At 34.4% G+C, this 24,682-nt stretch overlaps 2 protein-coding genes across 2 annotated transcripts; one reads left to right on the forward strand and one right to left on the reverse strand.

Annotated features, from left to right (window-relative positions):
- Positions 1-576: 576 nt before the first annotated feature.
- LOC104611912 (very-long-chain (3R)-3-hydroxyacyl-CoA dehydratase PASTICCINO 2A-like) lies at positions 577-8,939 on the forward strand. Its single transcript, XM_010279193.3, has 9 exons — positions 577-943; positions 1,049-1,160; positions 1,314-1,332; positions 1,427-1,515; positions 1,592-1,645; positions 2,407-2,477; positions 2,556-2,637; positions 8,455-8,551; positions 8,655-8,939. The coding sequence occupies exons 1-9, from the start codon at positions 873-875 to the stop codon at positions 8,723-8,725; spliced, it is 666 nt and encodes a 221-aa protein (XP_010277495.1). The 5' UTR covers positions 577-872; the 3' UTR covers positions 8,726-8,939.
- A 5,443-nt stretch (positions 8,940-14,382) lies between these two features.
- LOC104611911 (guanosine nucleotide diphosphate dissociation inhibitor At5g09550) lies at positions 14,383-23,602 on the reverse strand. The gene is made up of 13 exons (XM_010279189.2): positions 23,410-23,602; positions 21,395-21,457; positions 21,223-21,306; positions 20,089-20,196; positions 19,775-19,947; positions 18,990-19,101; positions 17,905-17,985; positions 17,773-17,835; positions 17,223-17,324; positions 16,993-17,117; positions 16,348-16,558; positions 16,058-16,132; positions 14,383-14,732 (listed from the first exon to the last, which is right to left on the reverse strand). Exons 1-13 carry the CDS (start codon positions 23,494-23,496, stop codon positions 14,679-14,681), a joined length of 1,338 nt encoding a protein of 445 aa, XP_010277491.1. The 5' UTR covers positions 23,497-23,602; the 3' UTR covers positions 14,383-14,678.
- Between the last annotated feature and the right edge of the window lie 1,080 nt (positions 23,603-24,682).

Consider the following 24,682-nt stretch of genomic DNA (forward strand, 5'->3'; position numbering starts at 1 on the left):
TCCATTGCAGGCATCCGTGTAATGATAGTTTGACACCTTCTGTACTATGGTGGTCTTAGTGACCACTATGTATAGTCACCAACATTTTTTAATAGAAGAGGCTATAATTTGGGAATGTTCAGCCTTTTGTCAATGTTCGTGGTTGATAAAGAAAATTAGATGGCATTCGAAGGACATTTTTGAATTTTAAAATGTTACTTAATGGCTGATTAATAGATTGATTAATAGCAGATACTATATTGGCACATTTTAAAAGTTCAGACACTGAATTGTCATATTTTAAAAGCTTGGGTATTTTATCGCATTTTAAAGTTCAGAACCAAATTATCACTCAAACCAAAGTATTTCCCTTATAAATTTTGTTTTGTTGACGAGGTTCCAACATCATTATTGGGCCTTTACCTAAAATTAAATCATGATTGGGTTGATGATGGTTTTTTTGGTAATAAAGTTGATGAAGGGTTAGAGCTGAGGGTTTTTACACACCAGGTTGGGCTCAACCCGAGCCAACCCGGTTCGAATTGAGGCCTCCACGGACATCAACTGATCTTGTGACGTCTATAGTCAAGAAGGGGGAGTGTGTAATTTTAGAGGTACCGGTAATTTTTTTTCCGACGAACTATACAACTGCGAATTCTGAAGTGTGCTCTTCCGCTTTCAATTGCACTTGCATGGTTGCATCACACTTCTCTGTTGTTGTTTATCAGAAAACCGTTGAGCGCACAAGCTGCTACTGCTGGTTGATCTACTCAGTAATCGCCTACGATTTGTAAGGTCATCAGAAAGTCCAGTTTCGATCTCTATATAACCCTAGGTCTTCAGTTTCTCGCGTTCGCGGCGGAAGGAGTGTTTCGGCTTAAAGAGAGAGCTATATGGCGGGGTTCTTATCAGTCCTCAGACGCCTCTACTTTACTGCCTACAACTGGGCTGTCTGCGTTGGATGGCAAGTTCAATTCTTACCAGTTTTCAGAGTTCTCCTGTGTGCTTCTGAATTGTTGAATCTCTGCATGATTTGCCCATTTATTTGCATTTCTCTGTATGGATTTAGGTGCCAAGTTCTGTATTTTGCTTTGAAGACTTTGAGGGAGTCTGGCCATGAACGTGTCCATGATGCAGTTGAAAGGCCTCTTCAGCTCGCTCAAACGGCGGCAATTTTGGAGGTACTGTAAATCCACCTTTCAACGTAGTGGTTTGTAAGTGATTGTTTCATATTTTCTGTGACTAATATATATATATATATATATATATATATATATATATATATATATATATATATTTTTCCTTTTTTGCTTGTGCTTTTAATTTTTACACAGATTTTTCATGGTCTCATAGGTATGAAGTCTATCATATCTTATCTTCTTTTCATAATGCTGTTTTGATCTGAGAAATGATCTTCTTTCCCCCTTTTCTTTTTGCTCTGAAAAAGGGTTGGTGAGATCTCCAATTACGGCAACATTGCCGCAGATTGGTTCAAGGTTGTATTTGACTTGGGGTATCTTATATAGTTTTCCCGAGGTAATTACTACTGCCATTAAGTTTATGTTCGACAATACGAGAGTTTTCACCAACAATGTGAGTCTTCTGTTCACAGACTCGGACTCATATGCTTGTTAGCTCTCTGGTCATCAGCTGGTCGGTCACGGAGGTACCAGTGTTTACTGATTTTATTTCATTTATAAATTCAATTACTTTTTTTTTTTTGAAAATTTATCTTGTAATATAGTCTCTTGTGACTCTTTGTATAGTCCGAGGTATTGAGGTTGAATTACTTCAAAAATAGCATTAAATTCCCGCTGCTTGTTAAGTTACTTATGTAAGATCATGCTATTGAGTTTGAGTTTATGTGTGCCCATTTGTGTTTTTCCTTCCACATACATTGAAAATTATATTCCTTCTTATTTTTGTTTCTTTTACTGTTTTATTTCCTACCTTCTATTCTTTTTTCTTTTATGTAATTCAAAACTAAGATGGTAGTAGCGTTTAACTAATCCATAAGATGGTGAGAGATTGGTTTACTATTTATTATCGTGACTCAGGGGGATATGATTCCCTATATTGTGTCTTATGCAAAATATCCATTTTTTTTCACATATCCTTGCATAGGAAAATATTGGGAGCCTGACAGGGGAAAGCATATCAATAACATAGTACCATTTCTTATGGAATAGTGTGAACATCAAAATCAAGTTGGTCCTTGGTTACTTATAATTATTTTTTGACATTTCTATGTTCAGTGTACAAAGCTGAAGAGATATAGGATAACTGCAATAATTTGCTCATGAAGTCCATATTTTAGTTTTGCTTTTACATGTCATCTTTCATAATTATAGAAGCCTAACATTTTTTTCTGGTTTCATGCCTGTGGTTCTCAACATGATAATAGTTTTGTATTTCTTGTGCTTGCAGATTATTCGATATTCTTTCTTCGGCATGAAGGAAGCATTCGGTTATGCACCATCCTGGCTCTTGTGGCTCAGGTATAACTTGTTCAATTGACATTGTAGTGATTGAATTCCTAGAAGCTCTCTTGTTAAAGTCAAATTGATAATTTGCAGGTACAGCACCTTTTTGGTATTGTATCCAACTGGCATTTCCAGTGAAGTTGGTCTAATATATATTGCTCTGCCATACATCAAGGTAATGAAGTTAGTGAGGCAAAAGACTATGTTCTATTTTGCTATTAACTGATCTGTTTTAATTGATAGCATATAAAAATTATATTCATGATTATAAAATACAAGCATGTAAGTGGATAATGCATACTCTAATTACAAAATCAATAAAATTTACAACCTTTGCACCTCCTGGCAATAGTAACCGATTTCTCCCAAGAGCTAACTGGTTCAGATAATTATATTTATAACAAGACTAAGAACCAACCTATTAAACATCAGCCTAATGACAACACAAATCCTTGGGAAGTAATAAAGTATTGCATCTTGTTATCAGAAGTTTGCCTATTCTTCTCTTTCCATAATCCCCACAAAAATGGTAGGTGGAGGCATCCACTCATCTTCACACAATACCGTGAGGCCAAGATCTCATAAACTCTTTAAGAGCCACCACTAAATCAAGAAGAAAGAAAGAAACTTCACATATCCAGAGACAAGTCATAATGAAGGAAATGATGACTGCACATGGTTCCCCATCTTAAGCACAAGGAATCAGTTAGCCAGGTGCTCTATGGATGGTCTAATATAAGTGCCCTAACAAGCCCCACTAACCAAAATACTTCTCAACGCTTGGAAAAATGGGGTTCCTCCAAATCTTCTCAATTGGATAGGATTTGGATGGATGAACTGTATATTTAAAGAATTGTAGCAAGAACTTACCAAGAAAGGTGCTCAGCTTCTTCCTTCCAAGCACACAAATGCAGTCTTATAACCAATATTAGGCTCCCTCAAGTGTACGGACAATAAAAGGCATCCACCTTGTTTTCACTTCAAAAGATTGGTTCATAATAATGCCGTTGGAAGGGAAGAACCTCTATAGTCTAGGATATTTTAGAGCTATGTATTGATTGAGCGAACTCTTATTGAAGGTGGTTTGGTCCCAAATTCTGTTTTCCTTTACCTCATTAGGTTTCATAAAAAAATGTTTCTAATTATTAGTTATTTACCACTAAGGCCCCGTTCACTTTTTGGTAAGTTACTTACCCATGTTCTTTTATTTCCCAGGTAAATAAAATAATGACCATTTTAGCCATAAAAATTCCATCATCAAAAGGGGCATTTTTGTCCCATCCAAGTGTGGGCAACTTTCCCTTAGATGAGAAAGTTAATTTACCCACCTAGGAGATGGTCCCCACATAAATCTGGAAAAAGAACATAGGTTTCTTGGTCAACAATCCCATTGACCAACTTTTCCCATCTCAAAATCCCAAAAAAGAACGCCCCCTAAATGCATGTCGCAACTGGAAATTTCTTAAGTTTCTGAAACTATCTTAGAACAACAATTTTCAGAAAATCATAAGTGGAACTGTGGAAGAAGTAATTATTCATCAATTTTTCAATTAATCAAATTGCTACAGTCAAAATGCCTGATATTTTAGTTTTCTAGACATCATTTTAGATTATCTGACAGGATCCAATGCCATGGATCCTAAAATACTGATCTTGAATGAGGCAATTAGCTGGTCCATAACTAATGAGGTTTTTGGTTGCTTATGAGTCTGGCTCAAAGACCAGAAATTGCAGTCTATTTTACCCATGTAATGCATGAACATCCCATAGTGATGGTTGTTTGGATTTTATGCTGAACATTGAAGTATCTCTCATCAATACTGAACCCACTTTAAAGAATTAAAGTGTCTGGTAAACATAGATTATAGGGCGCACACTTTTAGGACTGGGCAAAGTACTTGGATGGAATGTGGTGGTTATTTGATGTTCTTTATCTCACCCAGTGACTTCTTTCTCACATTGTCCTTGGCACTGTTGCTGATTTTGCAGTTTCATGCCATTGTGCAACTCAGCAACTGTACTTGTAGACAGCATTGTCAGGGTGATTTTGTACTTGGCAAAGTCTTATATTTATTGAGGAATGGGAAACTAACTCTTTGATTTACCAAAAAGGAAAGTTCACATGAAAATTGCAAACGTAGTTGCTAATATCGAGAGGATATTTCTAACAATTTACCATGGGATGCTTAATCTATACTCTCCATTTAAGAAGTTTTATTTTTGTGGTCTCTGCATCAGCTTTCTAATACACCATGCAGTGGTGTATTTTCCCTTATGGCTGTAGATACTACTTTAACCTTGTTTTGGCATCCAAATTGTTGCTTCTACAGTTATTCATCTGCATCATTCAAGTAATGATACATCTCAGAAGGCTGCGTAAAGATGAAAACCGAGTTGGAGACACAGGATGATTGAAATGGAGTGGTGCAGATTTGGAGGAGGAGGAGGATGTGCAAGCCTGGGTGACCTTCAAATGGGGAAAGGAGAGTCTTGGGAGCAAGAAAGTTGAATGGCGGCTTGTTTTTGTTCATGTTCCACAGAAGTTGGAAGAAAAAAGAGAAGATCCTGGGATCTTAGATTTAGTAGGTGGTTTCTGGCGGCAGGTCTGATTCAAGAAGGTTGGAGAAGGAGAGCAATTTGGATCAGAGTTCTGGGAATTCCCCTGCATATGTGGTGCCTATTCTTTTTTAAAATGATGATTGGGGAGTTCCGTGGTAAGTTTCTGAGCTCTGATGTTAGGAACAGAAGGTGGGAGAAAGTTGATATTGCAAGAATCTTAGTGGAAGTAGAGGAGATTTCTGCTATTCCAAGTTTGTTAGTCTCCTATTTGCAGGAGAAGAATATGAGCTAAGAATCTAAGTAGAGGGAGTGGACATGCATTTTTTCAGGGTAGAGCACAGTGGTGAGCAAAGAGATGATGGTAGGGGAGAGAAGAGAGTTGATAGGGGGTGAAGTCACAGTTTCTCAGGCCTAGCGAGTTGGGGGAAGCAAATAATCGCTCAAAGGTTGAAAATGATGGAAAGGAAATGGCAAGGGGTAAAGAGGTAATTTTGAGAGGGATTGGGGTGTTAAGTATGAGATACGTGGATGAAGATGGTGAGGAAAGTTCAGATGATTGTGTTTTGGAAGATGGGGAGATTAAGAGAGGCTTTTGATGGGTCACAATTGATATTAGGTGATAAAGGCATTGGGAGTGGGGTCCACTTGTTGTTTTTGAAAAAAAAGGTTTTTAAGAATGATGGTTGTCTTAAAAAATCAAAGGTCATTAAAGGAAGAGGCATTAAGTCTAAGCCTTTAGTCCCAAGGAGAAGAAGAAAAGGTGGTTTGAAAAATGGAGGAGAGGTTGAAGATTGGGTTTGGGTGGTGGCAGGATATGATAGTAATGGAAAGAAGAGCCTGGTTTCAAAGGTTGTAGCAGATTGAGATGGAAACTTCGAAGATTCGATTATTGTGAGTATTATTCAGGTAACCAGTGCAATGAGAATTGTGAGAAGGAAAGGGAGGAATCCGATTGGCAGGAAGGTAAAGTTATTTATTTTGGGTCCTTTCTGGTTGAAATTCAGAAGGAAGTGGTAGTGTGGTACAGGAGGGGTACTTAGCTTCGAATGACCTGGTTGTTGTAAGGTTAGAGGGGAGGGAGGAGGAGAAGGAGACATGATTGGGAGCTGGAGTGGAGGAAGTGGTTAGGGGGGACAGGGGCATTGAGAAGGGAAGAGGAGGAGGGGAGCTCACTAAAAAGGGTGAAGACAAAATCTTGGAAGTCACTGTCTTTTCAAAGGATATGGGCAAGGAGGGTGAGAATGGCTCAGTGGAAGTAGGGGTGTCGATTGCACTGGATTTGGTCCAATGTGAGTCCATTACAAATGGACCAGGTTCAATCCAATCCAGTGAATAATTTGGACCATTTTGGACCGGTCCAATTCAATGTTCGGACCGTCCAATTTGTTCAATTTCATTTTAATTTAGATTGGTTTCAACCCAAACCCAGTCCATTGACACCTATATTCTTATCTTATATCAATGGACTGGATATTGGCTTAATCCAACCAAATCCAATATAAATTTATTATGGACGGACCAGGTCCAGTCCAATCTAATAAATATTTTGGACCGGATTGGTCCAATCCACTGTCTTTTTGGTCCGTCCAATTCATCTAAATTGATTTTGGACTGGACCCGTCCAGTCCAAAACCGGTCCATTGACACCCTTAAGTGGAAGGTTATGCGGAGTTCCTGAAAGTCAAAGTGTCAGCCGTTAGACTTGGAGTGGATCAAGGCAAGAAGAGAAAAAGTACAATTAAGGAAGGAGATGATGGTGGCTCAGGGGCATTGAAGAAAGCCTGAGGCGTATGTAAGTCTCATGTGATTCATGTTTTTAAAATTTTTTCTAGGTTGAAAGAAGGTTTGGTTGGGGCTGGTCCAACTAATAAAAACAAGAGAGTTTATAAGAATAAGGGTAAAAAGATCAAGGTTTCGAAGGAGAGTGCTGAAGGGCTGGGATTTGAATCTCAAGCTCCAGTTTGGGACAGAGCTTCAGCTGTTGACTTCACCTGAAGAAAGAGAAAATGAAGAAGATCATAGTTGGGGAAGGAGGAGAGGCTTGGAATGAGGATGGAGACGGGCAGGAAGAGATTTCCGAAGGAGATTATTTATGATGCTATCAAGAAGGGGGTTGTGGTTGTTTTTCTTGGTCTGTGTTGTCTTTGTTGATTTGTGTTGTTTTGTTTTTGTTGATTGGGTAGTATCTTGACACCTTGGAGATGATTGCAATCAGCTTGTTCCATTTTTTTCTTTCATAAATTTCTTTTACATTTACTATCAAAAAAAGACTACATCTGTTTTTTAATCAGCAACAGTGAACTGGAGATTTCATTGAATTGAAAATATAAAAATCCCTCTTTCAAAAGTGATAGGGAATGAGTGAAAAGCACAAACAGTGCTTTGCTACCCATACTGGCATAGCAATCTAAAATCTTACAAGTTAGTCCCTGGATCAGGTGCCCCCCAAAACAAATGCATCCTTGTAATCCTTTCCCTTGCTACAGTCTGCAGTATTGGCAATGTTGTTTGCTACTTCTCTGGTCTCTTTTAGAGGATATTTTGGGACTTCTCCGTTGTTTTTGGGGTCCAAAAATTATGTTCTTGTAGACTTGTATCTTCTCTGGTAATGAATTTCTTTTGATCTTGTATCCATAAAAAGGAGAAAAGAGAAGAAAATAAAAAGAAAAATAAGATTAAGCCAGTTACATGAATCTATCGTTTGCATGGATTAACAGGTTCAAGAAAAAAAAAGGAAAAATCATTTGCACAGATTAATATTACAGATAGGGAACTACTCAGCTTTAGGGCTGAGCAAAAAAATACCGACTGAAACTGAACCGAAAAATCGGTTAACCGAACCGGTCAGTTCGGTGTTTTTAAAAAACCGAAGGTACTGGTTTGGTTTTGGTTAACCAATATAAAAAACCGGTGGTTAAATGAACCGACCGGTATACATGTTTTTCTATATATTTATGTATATTATATATAGTTTATATATTATAAATTAATAAATATGCATTATATATAAATATATGTTTATGATATATAATATATTATATATTATTTAAAATATAATATTTTATATATTTATATATATTTTTATAATAAATATTATAAAAACTAAAAAACCAAAAAACCACGAAACAAACCAATGGTTAACCGACTGGTTTCGGTTACTGGTTTTCCAAAAACCGGTACTACCGGTTCGGTTCACAAAAAAGACCCACCGTGAACACCCCTACCCCTACTCAGTTTAGAGTGGGTAAGTAAGAAAGCTTGCTTTTTTACCCTATGGGATATGAAAGAAACTTAGATTGGCACCTGTTAAGGGGGTTAGCACTTGCTATTCATGGATTTCATGTGGCAATCAATTGTTTGCTAGGTTCCCAAGGAGTGTATGCTGTTCTCTTTTTCTGAAGATGGATCTGACCTTCCATTCCAAATCTTGCAGGCATCTGAGAAATATTGCATAAGAATGCCAAACAAATGGAATTTCTCTTTTGATTACTTCTATGCTGCCATCATTGCCCTTGGAATCTATGTCCCAGGCATGGACTTTCTTTCATCTTTGACATTTTGACATGTTAACTTCTTAATTGTCTTACTGTTTTGCTGGTTTGTTAACTGCTTTTTGTCATGACCTTAATGCAGGCAGCCCACACATGTACCGGCATATGCTTGGGCAGAGGAAGAAAGCTCTCTCCAAGTCTAAGAGAGAATAGAATGAAATCTAGTAGTACTTTTTTTTTTTTTTTCCTTTTCCTTTTTCTAGTTATTGTTGTTCTTGTAATCTTCTCCCCCATCTAAAGGATATAAGGTTTCAAAAATTATTTACCTATCTGAGTTCATTATGAGCATCAGATGCTCCAACATCTAGCCCTCTCTTTCTGGGTTAGATTGACAGCTGCCATCTTTTTTCTCCGAAGTGATGTTTGAATACACAACTAGACCATCAAATGCTAAAGTCTAAAAGTGCATAAAAGTCAAATCTTGGCAGCCATCTAATCATTTCTGCAGAGAATGCGCTTGCATCCAATTGTCATAAAATCTACATGAGAAATTTTAGCATGGTTGGGATTCCATATGATTTGAGTTAGGACCTAGCATGGGATGATCTCAATGCACCATTCAGTTGTTCCCACAACTGACCTACTATTACTAGCGGGGACCCGTGAATTTGAAAGATTTAATATTTTATTTATTATTAATTAATATTAAATTAATAATTAAAATATATTATCAATTAAGTATTCAACGTTACTGTTAATATTTAAAATTTTAATAATTGTATTTTTCATTTAATGTTGATTTATAAAAAATAATTATTGTTAATTTAAAATGAATAAATATATTTTAATAAATTTAGTTTTATTAATAATTTGTAGTAATTTTAATAATTGTTATTATTTTTAAATGAAATTTTGGTTAACTTTATATAAATAAAAATAATTACAAAAGCTAATATTTTTATTAATTTCATTAATAATTAATAATTATATGGGAATGACAACGGGGTGGGTTCAGGTAGGGGTGGCAATTTTTCACTCAACCCGCTGAACCCACCCAACCCGCTCATATACTTGGCGGGTTGAAATGGGTTGATCACCCATTGGGTCAATTTAAATGGGTTGGATTGGGTTGGGTTGTGGATAACTATTGGGTTAACCACTACAAATATAACTATTAATTCCTTAGCTTTTTTTTTAATTTTCTTCATTTGAATGAAATAATTTATAATTAATGCATTAATTTTTTATTAATTATTGACTAAAATTAGTTTTGTCTCTAATCAACACACTTCACCCAATTCAACATAAATCCAAATCAACTTGACTCGAGTTTGGACCAGCTCAACTTGGTCTAAATATGAATAGAACCGATCACCTCAATTCGGTTTGTCTTGGTCGTTCAGCTCGACCAGAATCGACTTGACCCAATATATGCCGTTTTTTGCAATTGATTGAATCGGTTTGGTGTGGTCCAACCAATCTAATCTAGATATAAACGGTTCAACCACCCTTGATGTGATAGCTCGAAGACAATCCAATTAGATAGTTCAAGTTGGTTTGATCAGTTTGAACCTAAGTGGTTCAGTCAAACCTGAAACCCGAACATAGTTACATGGCTTCGCCACTTGTGTAAAAACAACATGCATGTAATGTGATTTGAACCTTCACCACTTGTGTAAATAGCAACTACCATTACCACTAAGCTATGACAAACTTATTTGTTAAGAGAGAGTAAGTTTTTTTAAGTACATAAATATAAGATTAATGGGTTTGGGCATATTGGATTAGGTTAAAGCGGGTTTGGGTTGAACCCAATCCATTTAATTTTATATAACTGGGTCATTAATGGGTTGGCGGGTTAGATGGGTTGGATTGAAGCTCAACCCAAACCAAACCCAATCCAACTCGCCCAATTGCCATCGCTAGGTTTAGGGCGGGGCACCCCATCCTTGTCCTTGCTCCATAGTCAAGACACTCTACTCCATCCCCGCCCCATCCTTAGTGTCAGGCGGGTTCAGGGCAAGGCAACCACTCTCCAATGTCGGGCGAGTTTAGGGGCAAGGCACCCTACTCTTCATAAAAAATTGGGAATCCTCAAATTTCCTCGCCCCGTCCCTAGTATTGGGTGGGTTCAAGTAGAGGTATAAATCAGGTCATGCTGGGTCGGCACAACACGACCTGCATGTGGCCCACACAAAGTGTCGGCCATGTCGTGCTAGCCCACGGGGCGTCCTCGGCCATGCCTTCCTCCCTTAGGTTAATTTGTGGGGTCGGTTTGTCATAGCCCACGGCTCGAGCCCGCACAGGCCCGTGCCGTGCCGTGGGTCGGGTTGGTTCATGTGCCGAGCTTTGGGCCAGGCCAGACCATAGACCAGGCCAAGCTATGAGAGGTCCATTTAAAAAAAAGTGAAAAAGATGCTTAAATTTTTATTTCATATGATCTTTGATGTATACAATTGTTTATATATACAATTAGACCTATTCATGGGCCGAGTAGCCCGACGGCCAGGCCTAGCCTAACCCGTTATTTTTCAAGCTTGGACAAAATTTCAAGCCCGTGGGCTTGAGCTTGAGCTTTCTTAAATAAGTACGGCCTGATACTATTACATTTATAAAAAAAGTACTTATGTTATATATAATAAATATATATATATATATATATATGCTTCTTAAATTATTAGTAAATATTAATTTACTATTAGGAAATATAAATTAGTTTGTTAGTTTATTAAATTATTACTAAATTAATATAATTTTAGTTTATAAAAGTATACTGAAAATAAGACATTTTGTGTATAGATCGGGCTCGGGCTCGGGCTCGGGCTCGAGCTTCGGGCTTTATATAAGGGTTGGGCTTGGGCTCAAGATCTAGGCCCGATGGTCGGGCTGGGCTCGAGCTTGGGCTTGCACATTTTCTGTTGATAAAGAGGCCCATGTTAATTATAAAACTATGATTTTTTATAAATTAAAATTTTATATATTAATATAAAATTTGTTATTTAAATATTATATAAAAATATTTACCATATATGCATATAGCTTCCAAGTTGAGCTTATTATGAGTTATTTAGCTTGGGTTCTGTCCACTAAAGCCATTATTGGACTCCAAAAGTTTGATACCTAATTAAACTTTGAATATGATTATCCCTGATAATGTGTGGGCATGATGCATATCTTAGCTAGACCTAACTCAAAAGAAAATAGTTGCTTGAGCTTGCAAATTTATAGATCTAATAGTTGCTTAAGTTATAAACGATTTGTTACTTTTTATTAATTAAAATACAATAATTTCTGGAAATTATCATATTTTCATAACTAGTGCTAATTTCTTGGCTAAAGCTAATTAACTATAATTTTCTTGTAATTAAATACAACTTTTTGGTAATTAAATGTAATTTTCTACTATTTATAGCTTAAATTGTAATTACTATTAATTACAATTTAAAAATAATTATTGTTATTTATATTACTATTAATAATTAAAATGCATTATTTTTTTCATTAGTATTCAGTATTTTTTTGCAATAAAATACAATTAATTTATTTTTTTAATTATTTTTAGTATTTTAATTAAGCTTTAGGTTTTTCAGAATTTTTGGATTTTTAATTAATTTTTGGTGTTTTTTCATTATTGTTAAGAAATTTTTGCATATGAGTATTTTTTTAATAATTTTCAGTATTTTCAGCATTTATTTTTGCATATTAGTCACTACAAAATTAATTTGCATTTGCTTTCAGTAAAAATAAAATAAATAACTAAATAAATACCATAGATAATAAAAAATACAACTAATTTTCAATAAAATACTATTAATCGTACTTTTTAATTATTTTCATTAAATACACTTATTAATATAAAATATTGTTAATTTTCATTATTTTTAATTATTTTTAGTATTTTAATTATGTTTAGGTTTTTCAGAAATTTCTAGATTTTTAATTAATTATTGGTATTTTTTCATTATTATTCTGTAATTTTTTCATATGAGTAATTTTGCAATAAAATACTGTTAATAAAACATGTTATACATTTTAAATTTTCATTAATTTTTATCATTTGGAATGAGTTCATTATGCACAATAAAGGTCTCAACTCATAGAAATTATTAATTAATTAAAAATGAATTAATACAAAGTTATCTAATAATATTATTAAAACTATCAATTAATATTTTTATATTTAAATTTCTTATTTTTAATTAATTGTTGGTATATTTTCATTATTATTCAATAATTTTTGCAATAAAATTTGTTATGCATTTTAAATTTTCATTAATCTTTTCATTTTTAATGAGTTCTTTATGCACAATAAAGGTCTCAACTCATAAGTTATCTAATATTATTATTAAAAGTTTAAAACTATCAATTGATATTTTTATATTTAAATTTCTTATTTTTATTAGCATTTATTTAAGTTTGATTTTTAAGTGGAATTGAAAACATTTTTAATATTTACTAAATTTTGTTAATATTTATTTTTAGTGAAAGTTTAGTGGATTTTTAAATTGTTTAACCTCAACCTATTTATATTATTTGATTTATATCATTACTACATTACTACATTACTACTCTCTCTCTCTCTCTCTCTCTCTCTCTCTCTCTCTCTTAAGTATAATTTATTTATATTTGACGCTAAGGTCATGTTTGGGAGTGCTTAAAAATAAGTGCTTATTTGCGGTGGGACCACACCATTAAGCACTTATTGGTGTTTTGGGGAATAAGCCCAAAATAAATGCTTATTTTAAAAATAAGGACTTATTTTTTAAGTCCAAATTTCCAACTTTTCTCCCAGAGGTCCTCTCAGTAAATTTTTAGGATACCAATTATACCCTTTCAATATTATTACTTTTACGAAAGCACATTTATGAAATCACTTTTATAATTACTTTTACGTGTTTTCATTAAAGTCGATCGTGGTGTACGAAAGCACACTTCTATCTTAAGGTTGTGTTTGGTTGCAATGCAAATAAATTTGCACTGATGCAAAACCATAGCAGTGCAAATGGTTTGAGTGTAAATTTTGACCTATTTTCATTTCAAAATTTAACTTATTTTGTTCGATTGCAGTACAAATGAAGTAAATTAAGACATGGAGTAGAATAAAGTAAAATCCAAAACAAAATTAAACAAGAATTTGCATTTTTTACATTTGCACTGCAACCAAACAGCCTAGAGCTATTTTTTTCTTCCCTTTCTTTTATGTACTATGTATGTTTTTTCCTTTTCTTTTCTTTGCTTGAATTCTCCTCATCAAATGCTTTTCCAAAAACCATTGAAGACTGTTTATTACCACTGGCATCTCAATCACCACTACCGTTTAAGCATTACCTTTTTTTATCAATAACAGAATTTCATTAATTTAGGAAAAAAATACACAATAGAGGAGAGGTAACCTTTCTTACCTTACCTTTCCTCACCAAAAATAAATAAATATATTACAGATTACAATTGTGCCCAAAATATTTTATTTCTTCCCACCCCTTGCTTGCTAGCACATCAGCAAAAGCATTACCTTATTTTTATTCAATTAAACATAAGGATTCCATCCAAGAAACTAGTGGATCTCTTATTCTGGGAATCTTTAACTCAAACACTGAATTCAAAGAATATTAATATCATAATACATGCATTTGAATGTATTGAAATTTGCAAAAGACAAATATCCAAGTAAAACTGTTCTTATGGGCAACAACGGCGTTTTCCTATAAAACTGTTTTATTCAATAATTAATTTGGCTAGAAGTTGTAGAAAATAAGCCCAGAAATCAAAAGGAAAAATAAATAATGTATTTTTCTCTGCAAAAAAAAAGAAGGTTTATAACAGAAAACTACAGTGCTCAGAAGGCAGCATTGGCAATTTAAAGACACGAGTTTCCGGAGAAGATCAATTTTGAGACAAAAACACCCACATGAACTTTTATCTGCCACTTGTTTTCTGTACTGACAAACTTCCAGCAGGAGCTGGAAATAGAAATCTGTTGAATCAACTACAGAGATCTCATAATTACATTGCCAAATAAGGTATCCGTTCTTGAACATAGGAAATGATAAATCAATTCAAGGGCAATGCAGTGAAGAATCAAAGCTTAAATAAAAGAAAAAGCAACAAAAAATGCCTTTAGAGCTCCTCCAGTAATGCTTCTAGGATGTAAGAAAGACATCAACTTTCATTCTTCAGCAGCTGCACTGGCAGCACTCAGATCCACAGAAAGATCAAGATCCTGAAACATGAGGCAGTGGAAATTGATAAAATATTTCACTTGATGGAAACTTGGATCATGCCATGATTAATTTACTTTTGGTAATCAAGAATTGGGGATTGGAAATACTGTGTCTACTTGGACGGTCTGACAATGGTAAATTAGTTATCCAAAGAGCAACCTTCAACCAAATTGGAACTAAACTAGGAGAACCATTACACTGGACATATGTACTTTCTTGGACTTCCATGAAAACAATACCTGAGATAAATGTTTATATTTAGAGCTATATTTTCTAAAAAGTATGATTGTGTCAAACTTATGATGACGGGTTTCACATATTTTGAAGGTATTAAAGTTTCTGATGCATTCAATCTCCTCTGCATGTTAAACCTTTTGCTTCCCATGGTCAACAACAAATGTTAAAATGAAGCCAAATGTTTTGGAGCATCTTTGGCCTATGGTTTTTGTTGTATGAAAGACTTCTAATATGATTCTTATTTTGCTAAACCTCCTGTAATTGTTGTTCCTCTAAAGTAGATTGATGAGTAAACTTGTTAATAAACTAAAGCCATACTTCATGTGAAGATATTCAAGAGTGACTATAGAAGATCTACAGAGCTCTTAAGAAAACCTGTGTGATCAGCAATACCATCTTTAAGGAGGAATAGAACTTAATTCCATTCAAGATAATAGACCCAACTACTATTGCTTTGGTTGGCCCATTGTACATTTCTAGGCAACAAGGCTGATGAAAGTAAATTTATAGACAAGACTTTATTTTCTTACTTATAGAAAAAGCTTGATTATCAAGTACCAAGATATTATCTAAAGAAAATCCTAATTTAAGTACAACTGATCAGCCTTTTATCCCCATCAGAAGTCACCACTTTATTCTCCATATTGACCAGATATTGAAGGATTTTCATTGCCTCAAGTTTGAGAACTTCTGCAAAAATTGGGAGAAGATATTTCTTGATGATCTTACCGATGTTTAAAAAGCATGCATACGTATATGGTATTCATGGTTCTGTCACATGAACCACATAATGGTTTAAGGCTTTTTTTTTTTTTACGTACTGAATACAATTCTTATAATCAATTATCAATCAAAAAGAAATACTCAGACCAATATTTGATGTAGGGATCTTCCCCGTTAACTGTCTAAGGAGCCTTTCTCATCACAATTATGTTCAACTATCATTTTCAATTATCCCCAAAGAGAACTACTTTAAAATATACATGCAACTTTAGCAGTAAGGTACTTCTATTTATTTTGTTTTTCTTAAAAGAGAATAGGCACCCACATATTTAGATAATGTGTAACTGTAGAGTAAAAGGATTACCTTTCCAGTTATCCGGCTGTACATGGAAATTACATCTTTTACTGTAGACTCAAAGTGCGTTGTGGCATCATAACTCTGCAATGAATCCCCATTCAATGTTTGATTACAATGCTAAAGTCTCAAAAAGGAAATAGAAAGAGAGGTGGTTTTGCTTATTTAGTGCATTAGAATGGCAAGTCATCTATCAAACTTGTGACACATGTTATTTGAATCTTCAGTGTTCAATCAATCTCAACTAGGAAAAAAATAAAAGGAGTCATCATCACTATGCCATAAAAGTTTATACTTACAGTGGATATGTAACAATTGTCAACATCTTGCTTGTTGATGGGTTCATATCGGTCATAAATATCAAAAAACATCTCCTCTACAGGCCCGAGTAGTTCTATGCCAGGCTTCAATTCTACTTCTGGTTCGTTAGTTTCTGCTTCTGCTAAAACAAAAGCAATGTATTTCCCTTTTGGAGCTACATTGTGTGCATAGGAGCAGCAGAACAAGTACCTACAGAAAAGGTTAAGTCGTGAAGAAAAACATCTTACCTCTTTATGTTTAGGAATTTGATTTTCTGTGTTTCTTCTTTCCATTTCTGACCACAATTTATAGATCTAAATTAGCTCTAAATCTGAATGTGGTTATAGGATTCTTTGCAATGGGAACTTCACACTGTTGGGTCCACATTCTATAGACTAAGTTGTTACTCATGTTCAATAGCCAAAGTTTTGTCTTATTTTACCATAACAGAAAAGGACACCTTTAAACCAGAAAAGAAAAGGGAAAAAAGAACATTTTCAAATGTGAGACACATGACATCAATTGTTTATAAATGCATCCACATGTTTTTATTCATAGAGAAAAAATGTTCATGGAATATGCATATGGGCCAATAGAAATTCGTTTATATCATAAGAAATCCACCAGAGAGTTAGGGAACATACATATCTGATTTACGCCCAAGTTGTTTCTGTGGCAAGATAACCTGAACTGAGTGAGAGTCACTGGTGTTTGGGATAGGATGGCTCATAATACATATAGCACGAGCAACTCTTCCAACCTTTTGAACCTGTTGCAATGAAGGGATTTGCAACTCAAAAATATGTTATAAAAGACTTGTAAAATCCAACCTTAAAGTATCAGTGCTTGTAGATAATAGACTGGTCATATCTACCTTGTCAGGCAAATAAGAAGGATCACAGACAACCTTCTTACATCTAGCAGTTTCTCCTTCAGATGTGACACCAAATGCTTTTCCATTTTCATCAAACTCTACCTGCCAGCCCAAGTATTAGATATTGACCTGATCCTAGTAGAATAATAACTTATGACTCCATAACAGGGCAGCCAATGCTAAAGTCACAATTTTGGTCTCATTAGCAAAAGTAGAAATGACACACAAGGATATTTAAACCAGCAACAAACTACAAGTAGTTCGTTCAACTTAGGGTTATTCGGAGTTGAAATCATGTAGTTAAACTATTTATAAGGTCTCTAAATTAGTAGCCAAAAAGAGCCTGCATTATCATAACCTTGCCCTAGATCTTCAGTGAAACATATTCTGGCATAAATGAATACAGTATTGTGCCACTTTTCAGCCCTTTATCTGAGTTAAGTGACATTAAATTTGAAATGATAGGGAGTAATTATAATTTTACCAGAAAAGGGAATGCATTCCTGAATATACAATGAAACAGTTGCTTTATTCTAGAGCTTTATGTTACCTTGCATTCTGGCTTGTTGAGCATGTAGGTGCCACCATATACAGCACTTAATCGAGCAAATGCCTGCAAATTGTGACACACACTGTGTCAAAGAAACTGAGAAGATTCAAACAGTTACAGATGAAAACTAACCTGGGGCAGTTCTCCTAATCCATATAGCGGATAGATATATGGGGATCCTCCTTGAAAGCGTGCCAGAGACTCTGCATACAGCTTTTCAAAAAAAAAAAAAAAAAGATTAAGATGAACAGAATCCAACTGCCTGGCAACAAAGAAGTGAAACAACATCTTTAAAGTTGGCTTCTCAAAATATCCAGTCCAATGGCCAAAAGGTCCTGATTGAGGATAAATTCATGTCTTTTTGAAGCTTTGATGGTATTGTTTTTTTGGTATAAATAATTTTATGTCCCTATTTAAGGTTCTTTTTTTGGGTAAAATAATTTGGGTTCACTCAGTATCATATTGCAGGCCCATTTATCATATCCTAATTTCTGCTCCTTTCTCCACGGCCTAAGAAATGGAAATGAGCTGGCTGACTTTCCTTGGCTATATAATTAGGGATAATTTTTATGTAAGAAATTCTTTTGCTGGAATTTTCTCCCCCTAAGCTTTCTTAATTAGAAAAAAGCAAGAAGATAAATATTCTATAATCATCTTTAAAACATAATGTCAAATAATAAGAGGGACAAAATGGGGTGATATCTTCTGCTACAATACCTATTACGGATCCTTTCTGTGGTCCACTAGCCATAGACCATGAGTACTGTTGTAAAATGGTCCTATGATGCATGTCAGAATTACCATTTCATAATCATCTGATGAGAATTTTAAAAGTCCAATATATTTTCTGTATCCATTTCTAAAATAGAAATGCTTTGGGTCTTTGTTGTCAACTTTGGAGATACATGAAAATCAATTGCTTTACAAAATCAAATATGCATTTCCCTTCAGTCCCTCAAGAGATGAATTACTCCAAGTGAACACAATTCTATGACCAGAAAGGCCATAATTTCTTGATTATAGTAATTCAAAGTTTGGTCTTTGTTTCCTGAATATTTTCTATCCTACCAATTGTTGGCTATGATAAAATATTTGTATTGGAATAAAATACATGGACACTACAAGCATCAAAAGTTGAATTGAATAATGCACTAAATAAATGAGAAACTATTAAAGAACATTACTAGGATGTAAGGGAAGTGTGAGAAGATCATTACCCTAATTCTCTTTACAAAATCCATTGCAGGCTCATCCAAGTATTTATCATCTATATGCAATGCCAAAGCATGACCAATAAAGTCAACCGTATTGTCTTCTAGTCCATATTTTCTACATAAAAGGAACATTTAAATGTCAAATAATAGATCCTGCAATCCACAGTTTCACACTCGGAGGAAAGAACAAATGGCTGTAAGATGTATTTGCAATGAATTTCTTTAGAAGGGTTGCATGCCAATATTGTTAAAATAACAAGGGATAATAGTTGAAAAGGAAAACCAATCAATGAAGCATGTATTTAGTTTTAAAAATTGGTTAACCAACTTTAAATCCATCCTACTTGCTCTAGTGCACCAAAAGGAACCATGCAGCCTATGTTTAGGGTTGCAAGTTACTTGATGCAAAAAAACAGTAGTTGGAAAAGTTTGAAGGTATTAATTCCCTAATGAGGTCCAAATCCTGTCTTACTTTATAATAACTGACTATAATCCACTCTGACAAAAAGAGGAGGATAAATCAGTTCATAAACATAAACTGAAATTTCACTACATAATCAATAGAAATCAGCCTGTGATTTCCTGTCTTACATTTAAATCCATCAGGGTTGAGAGATTTCTAGGATAAGTAAATATTTCTAAATAATGCAAAAGGAAAAATACTTATCATGAATCAAATGTTGCAAGATTGACCAAGGCGGGAACAAAGCATAGGAACATCAGAGTTTAGGTTAAGTGGCTACTGAATCAACATAAAACTGAAAGAGACATTAGAATGAGATAGTTACGAAATAACATCTCTTGCTGTAACTTTGTTGAGGTCCAGCCCTTCATGAGACTTTGGATCATTCTCTTCATAATCTTGCACATAAATAAAGAACTTCCGTGCCCGACGCTTTTCAAATAATCCCATGAGTTGGGATTTCAATGCTTCTACATCAGTAGCTGGTACTTTATGAATCTGGAAATTACAAGGAAGTTTTATTTTGTAAGGTGAATCTATAAAAGAGAAAGTGGTAAATTGCAAAATATCTGAATGACAGATTAAATGTTGAACTGAAGACAATTTAAAAGAAAAGAATTTAGAAACAGGGCAACATACCTGTCCTTTATTGTACACAAAACTACCATCAACAGCCTTAAAGTTTAGATATTTAGTGACATCAGTGTGGATGAGGACTCGTACCAAAGCACCATTGGCCATCATAAACTGCCAAAACAGACAAAGTTACTTTTTTTCAGAAGAAAGCATGGAACTAATTGGAGACAAATCCAGACCAAGTTCCAGAAGTTTCACTGCATCAAGTTTGTGGACTTGATAATAATTGGTTTCATAACATATTATTGGATTGTAGCATTTTGTAGAGTAGCCTATTGCTAGAAAATGGAAAGGATAATCCAGCAATCAGTAATATAAATTTCTTTTGCATTTCATTTGACATGCAATTCCTGAACAAGAGTAAATGTTCAGAAAAATTTAATTGCATGCAAGAACACAAAAGACAAGTTTTTGAGGAAAGTCTAGAGTCTAGACCTAGTGGTTTGCTCAAATGGATGTGTTTCATTAAAATCATAACATCAGAGGGAAAAGTTGTGTATGATCCTGAGACTTTTGACTTTGTTGACTCCATACGTCCTCAATTTAGAATAATTTTATAGGTTGATAAATTTGTCACCAAACAAAGATGTTGTGCTTTGAGAATCTTTATCACAAAGGGTCCAATTTTTGTCATATTAATCAAATCATCGGATGAATGAATACAAGGAAAAAAGACTCCAGCTTTTACCGCTAAGATCTGTGGTTCAGACATCCTTCATCAACTACATAGTTCCTCCCAGAGATTGATTAATTAATTAATTAATTACAAATTACTCTACTAGAAGTATTTCACATACTTATTTTGAGTACTTCACATTTATTGCATCACTGTAGAGAAAATATTTAACTGGCTACAATTACCTCATAAAACGTTCAGTGGAAGAAGATTGAAATATTTTCCTCAAAATTTAAGGTCATTGCTGTGTTCCATTTTTCCTAGATTTAGCCCAAATTTTATTTCCTACAACGTCACCTCAGAAGCCATAGGATGGGAGGTGTAAGATATCTGATTAAGTTTTTAATGTGTACGAGGAAAGTATATGAAAATTTGTGTAATATAAAAAACATAATTGTAGCACAAAAAATTCAGGAAATTATCTTATTCATATAATATAAATTACGAAAATCTCTGAATACCTTAGGAATCATATCAACATTGTACTCTCTGCTTGAGCCCAGATGTTCCGGTGGCTTGTCATTACCCCTGAATCGCTTCCAAAGCTACAAAACCAACCAAAAGAAAAATGATATGAATACACAGATAGTTGTATTTCTCAGGTAACTTTTACATAAAAACATTAAAATTTGCCTGGATGAGATTAAGTGAGGTTGATTCTCCTCCATAGTAGTCATTCCTGTCCATGTGCAATACCTGTTTCAAATGAATAGGATATAAAGGGTTAAACCATTTATATCATATGAACCTCCAAAAATAAAAGATAACTGGTACAACTTAGATGCAGATAAAGATCGACTCCAAATAGATTTTGGTTAATAGTGCTTTATGATAAATCCTCTCTAGGTTCCTCTCTCCTTCCCCTGCCCCTTCCTCTCTCACAGACAATTTAATCTATCTTCTTTTAGTGAAGGTTTTCGGTTACTTATGAAAAATTTAGCTATATCCCTGTTAATAATGTATCATGCAACCAAATAATGGAAAAAAGAAAAAGGAAAAGAATCACATCCTTTCTTTTTGAAGAGTAAAAAGAAAAATTTCATTAAAAAAAGAATCACATCCATTAAAAGATGGTTTATCAGTCTAAAACCGCAAGGCATGTTGGTTCAACATTATGCATTAAACTGGCTTCTCTGAAAAGACTGTGTCAACTAGGTCTTAGAGTCTCTTTATAGGTTGAACACTAAAAAGATGATGAATCAAAATGCCAGCAACAAGTATCATAACATCACCTACAAAAATTTTCAACCAAAGTGTATCTGTCTTGGAACAAGCACACAAGTAGTTTTCTAGCATATAATTTGTACCTTTTCCATGTCATCTGAATAAAGGATCATATACAAAAATAAATAATAAATAAACAAATAAATAAATAAATGAAGGATCATATACAAGCTTTCACTTGATAAGAATGATAATAGGTCATTTGATATTTCAGAAGTTCATCTCAGTCTCTGCAACTGGTGGTAGAAAAAGTGGTTGTTGAAAACTCTAAGGACAATATGTTACTTCTGAAGTAGAGGCAGGTCGTTATTCCAATCACTTATCTCTTTGATTTAGAGGCAGGTCGTTTTTCCCTTTTTTTACCTAGAGGATAAAGGACATTTGAATATACTTTCATCAACAGGAAATAAGTTTTTCTTTTATCTGCACATATGAGGTATATGAATCAAAGATGAAACTTTTGCATGTGTACTCAAATTAATGTTCCAAGTTATTGTAATTTAGAAGTAAAGGTCCAAGAATATTATAATGCCTTTACCATGAATTTCAGGAGGGGAAAAAGTGATAAAAGATAAAATGGATGGAACTGTGGCAATAGCCTTGTGTTTACATGAGCTCATATTCAAAATGCATTTTGCCTCGATGGAATGGAGGTCTATTTGGGTTAGGATCAAACAAGAAGATGATGAAGCTTAAGAAAGCCTCAAAGAAGAAGTAACCAGTTTGGAGGTCATAGTTGTAGCCTTTTAGGGGGTGGGGTTGTTTATGTTGTACTTGCTCTAACTGGTTGAGGTTGTTTTTTGAGTTTGCTGGGCGGAAGTGTGATATATTGACTTTACTTTTGGAATTGTTGGTTTGGGTTGGTTGTGGGATATGGGCTTTGTTGTGAGGATGTCTATTGCAATAACTGAGCAATTAATGTTTTTAATTTAGAGCCATGATGAAACCCTGTCAATTTCTAGATTCAAACACGGAAACACTTATAAAACCATGGAATGCATATTCGAAACAGAGAAAATAAAAGAATGATGACCACTAAGGGAAGCAAGTTAAAAACAATGAACGAAAGGCGTCCTTATTGCAACATTTCTTTTAGTGGAGAAGCTGGACTCATAAATGTCACCTCATTGCAGGAAGGCAATACGTCAAGCAATTAAGAAACAAAGTGAAAACCAAAAACAAGAGGTAGGCCTTTATAACATGATCATTCAAATCTTGTTCCAGCAATTAATGTTCAGAGCAATAAACACCAAAGAATAAAAAAGACGTTAGAATGCATTCCTTGAGACCTGCTCCAGCAATGTTCTGGCACAAGTGACTTATATCCTTCATCATTGATCAATGAAGATTTCGGATTCGAGACTGCAAATCTATGAACACAAGAAGACAATAATGCACAGAGAGAGAGAGAGAGAGAGGCTTACTTTGAGTCCATTGACAGAGAGAAGACCACTGAGAATGCATTCCTTGAGACCTGTTCCGAGAACAATAACGTCGTATTCTTCATCCATGGTGGCACAAGTTGTACAGAGAAAGAGAGAGGTTCAGAGCTCGAAAGTGAAATAAGAGAAGCAGGTATAACAAGCGAGAGAGATGATGGAAGAAACGAGAACAGTGGGAGAAACGAGACTCCTTTTTAAGTGAGAACAGGTCTCTAGCGGGACGTAACGAGCTTACCGCTCTCATTTTCAACAAATTACACGTGGCACGCCTACATAAACCTTACGGTGGTTTTGAATTTGTCGATTTGATTCGAAAATGGAATGTTTATTACAGGGAATCGATGGGATCTAAAATGATGATATTAGTACCCACATCCAAGTGTTGAGTGCCACGAGCCGTGGGATTCGATGGGATCTAAAATGATGATATTAGTACCCACATCTAAAATCGATGGGATTCGAAAATGGAATGTTTATTACACGTGCCACGAGCCGAGCTCTTTACGAGCTATTCGAGCTTGACTCGTGAAAAGCTCGATTCAGTTTGGTTTCAATTGAGTTCGAGTTTGAATTCGAGCCCATATTATAGGTTCGATTAATAAACGAGCTGAACTCGAGCCTAATATATATATATATTATATAATATAATATAATTATAGAAAATAATATATAATAAAAATATTATAATCCTTATTTTTTAAATATCAAATAAAAAATATTTTTTATATATAATTTTTAATTTTTACAAAATATTTTTTTTTCAAATCGAGCTTGAGCCAAGCCAAGCCGAGCTCGAGTTTATGAGGTTTCAACTCGAGCCGAGCTCGAGCTCAAGGTTTTAGCTCGAACCGAGCTTGAGCCTTATACTTCCTAGGCGATCCGAGCTCGAGCCTCATACTATTCGGCTCAGTTCGGCTTAAATCCACCCCTAAGTTGACAACCAAGGTTCAAAGTATCAAGTATATCGAAAAGACAATTTTAAGAAAGATATTGGGATACATCTTGGATATGCATGCGTATTTGAGAAAAACTAAGATACGCATACATACACTTGGAAACACTATAAATACTTTAATAAATCATAAAAATACATCAACAACACTAAATAAAAGACCTCAATGAGGTGTATATACATTAAATTAATATACTTTAATGGTTTTATGAAGAAATATATTATACTTAATTATAATTTCATTAAAAGTCCTATGCTTAACCATAATTTATAAATTATAATTCTTAAATTTTAATGTTTTAT

Source organism: Nelumbo nucifera, chromosome 1 (genome assembly GCF_055504915.1).
Source record: "Nelumbo nucifera cultivar China Antique chromosome 1, China Antique-T2T, whole genome shotgun sequence".
In the NCBI taxonomy this organism is placed as follows: domain Eukaryota; kingdom Viridiplantae; phylum Streptophyta; class Magnoliopsida; order Proteales; family Nelumbonaceae; genus Nelumbo; species Nelumbo nucifera.

Coding starts and splice junctions, on each gene's coding strand:
- LOC104611912 (XM_010279193.3), top strand. CDS start 873: ATGGCGGGGTTCTTATCAGTCCTCAGACGCCTCTACTTTACTGCCTAC. Junction 2,638..8,454: donor TTGCTCTGCCATACATCAAG/GTAATGAAGTTA, acceptor CAAATCTTGCAG/GCATCTGAGAAATATTGCAT. Junction 8,552..8,654: donor CCTTGGAATCTATGTCCCAG/GCATGGACTTTC, acceptor ACCTTAATGCAG/GCAGCCCACACATGTACCGG.
- LOC104611911 (XM_010279189.2), bottom strand. CDS start 23,496: ATGGATGAAGAATACGACGTTATTGTTCTCGGAACAGGTCTCAAGGAA. Junction 17,836..17,904: donor GATTAGGAGAACTGCCCCAG/GTTAGTTTTCAT, acceptor CACAATTTGCAG/GCATTTGCTCGATTAAGTGC. Junction 16,133..16,347: donor ACAATTGTTACATATCCACT/GTAAGTATAAAC, acceptor GATTCATTGCAG/AGTTATGATGCCACAACGCA.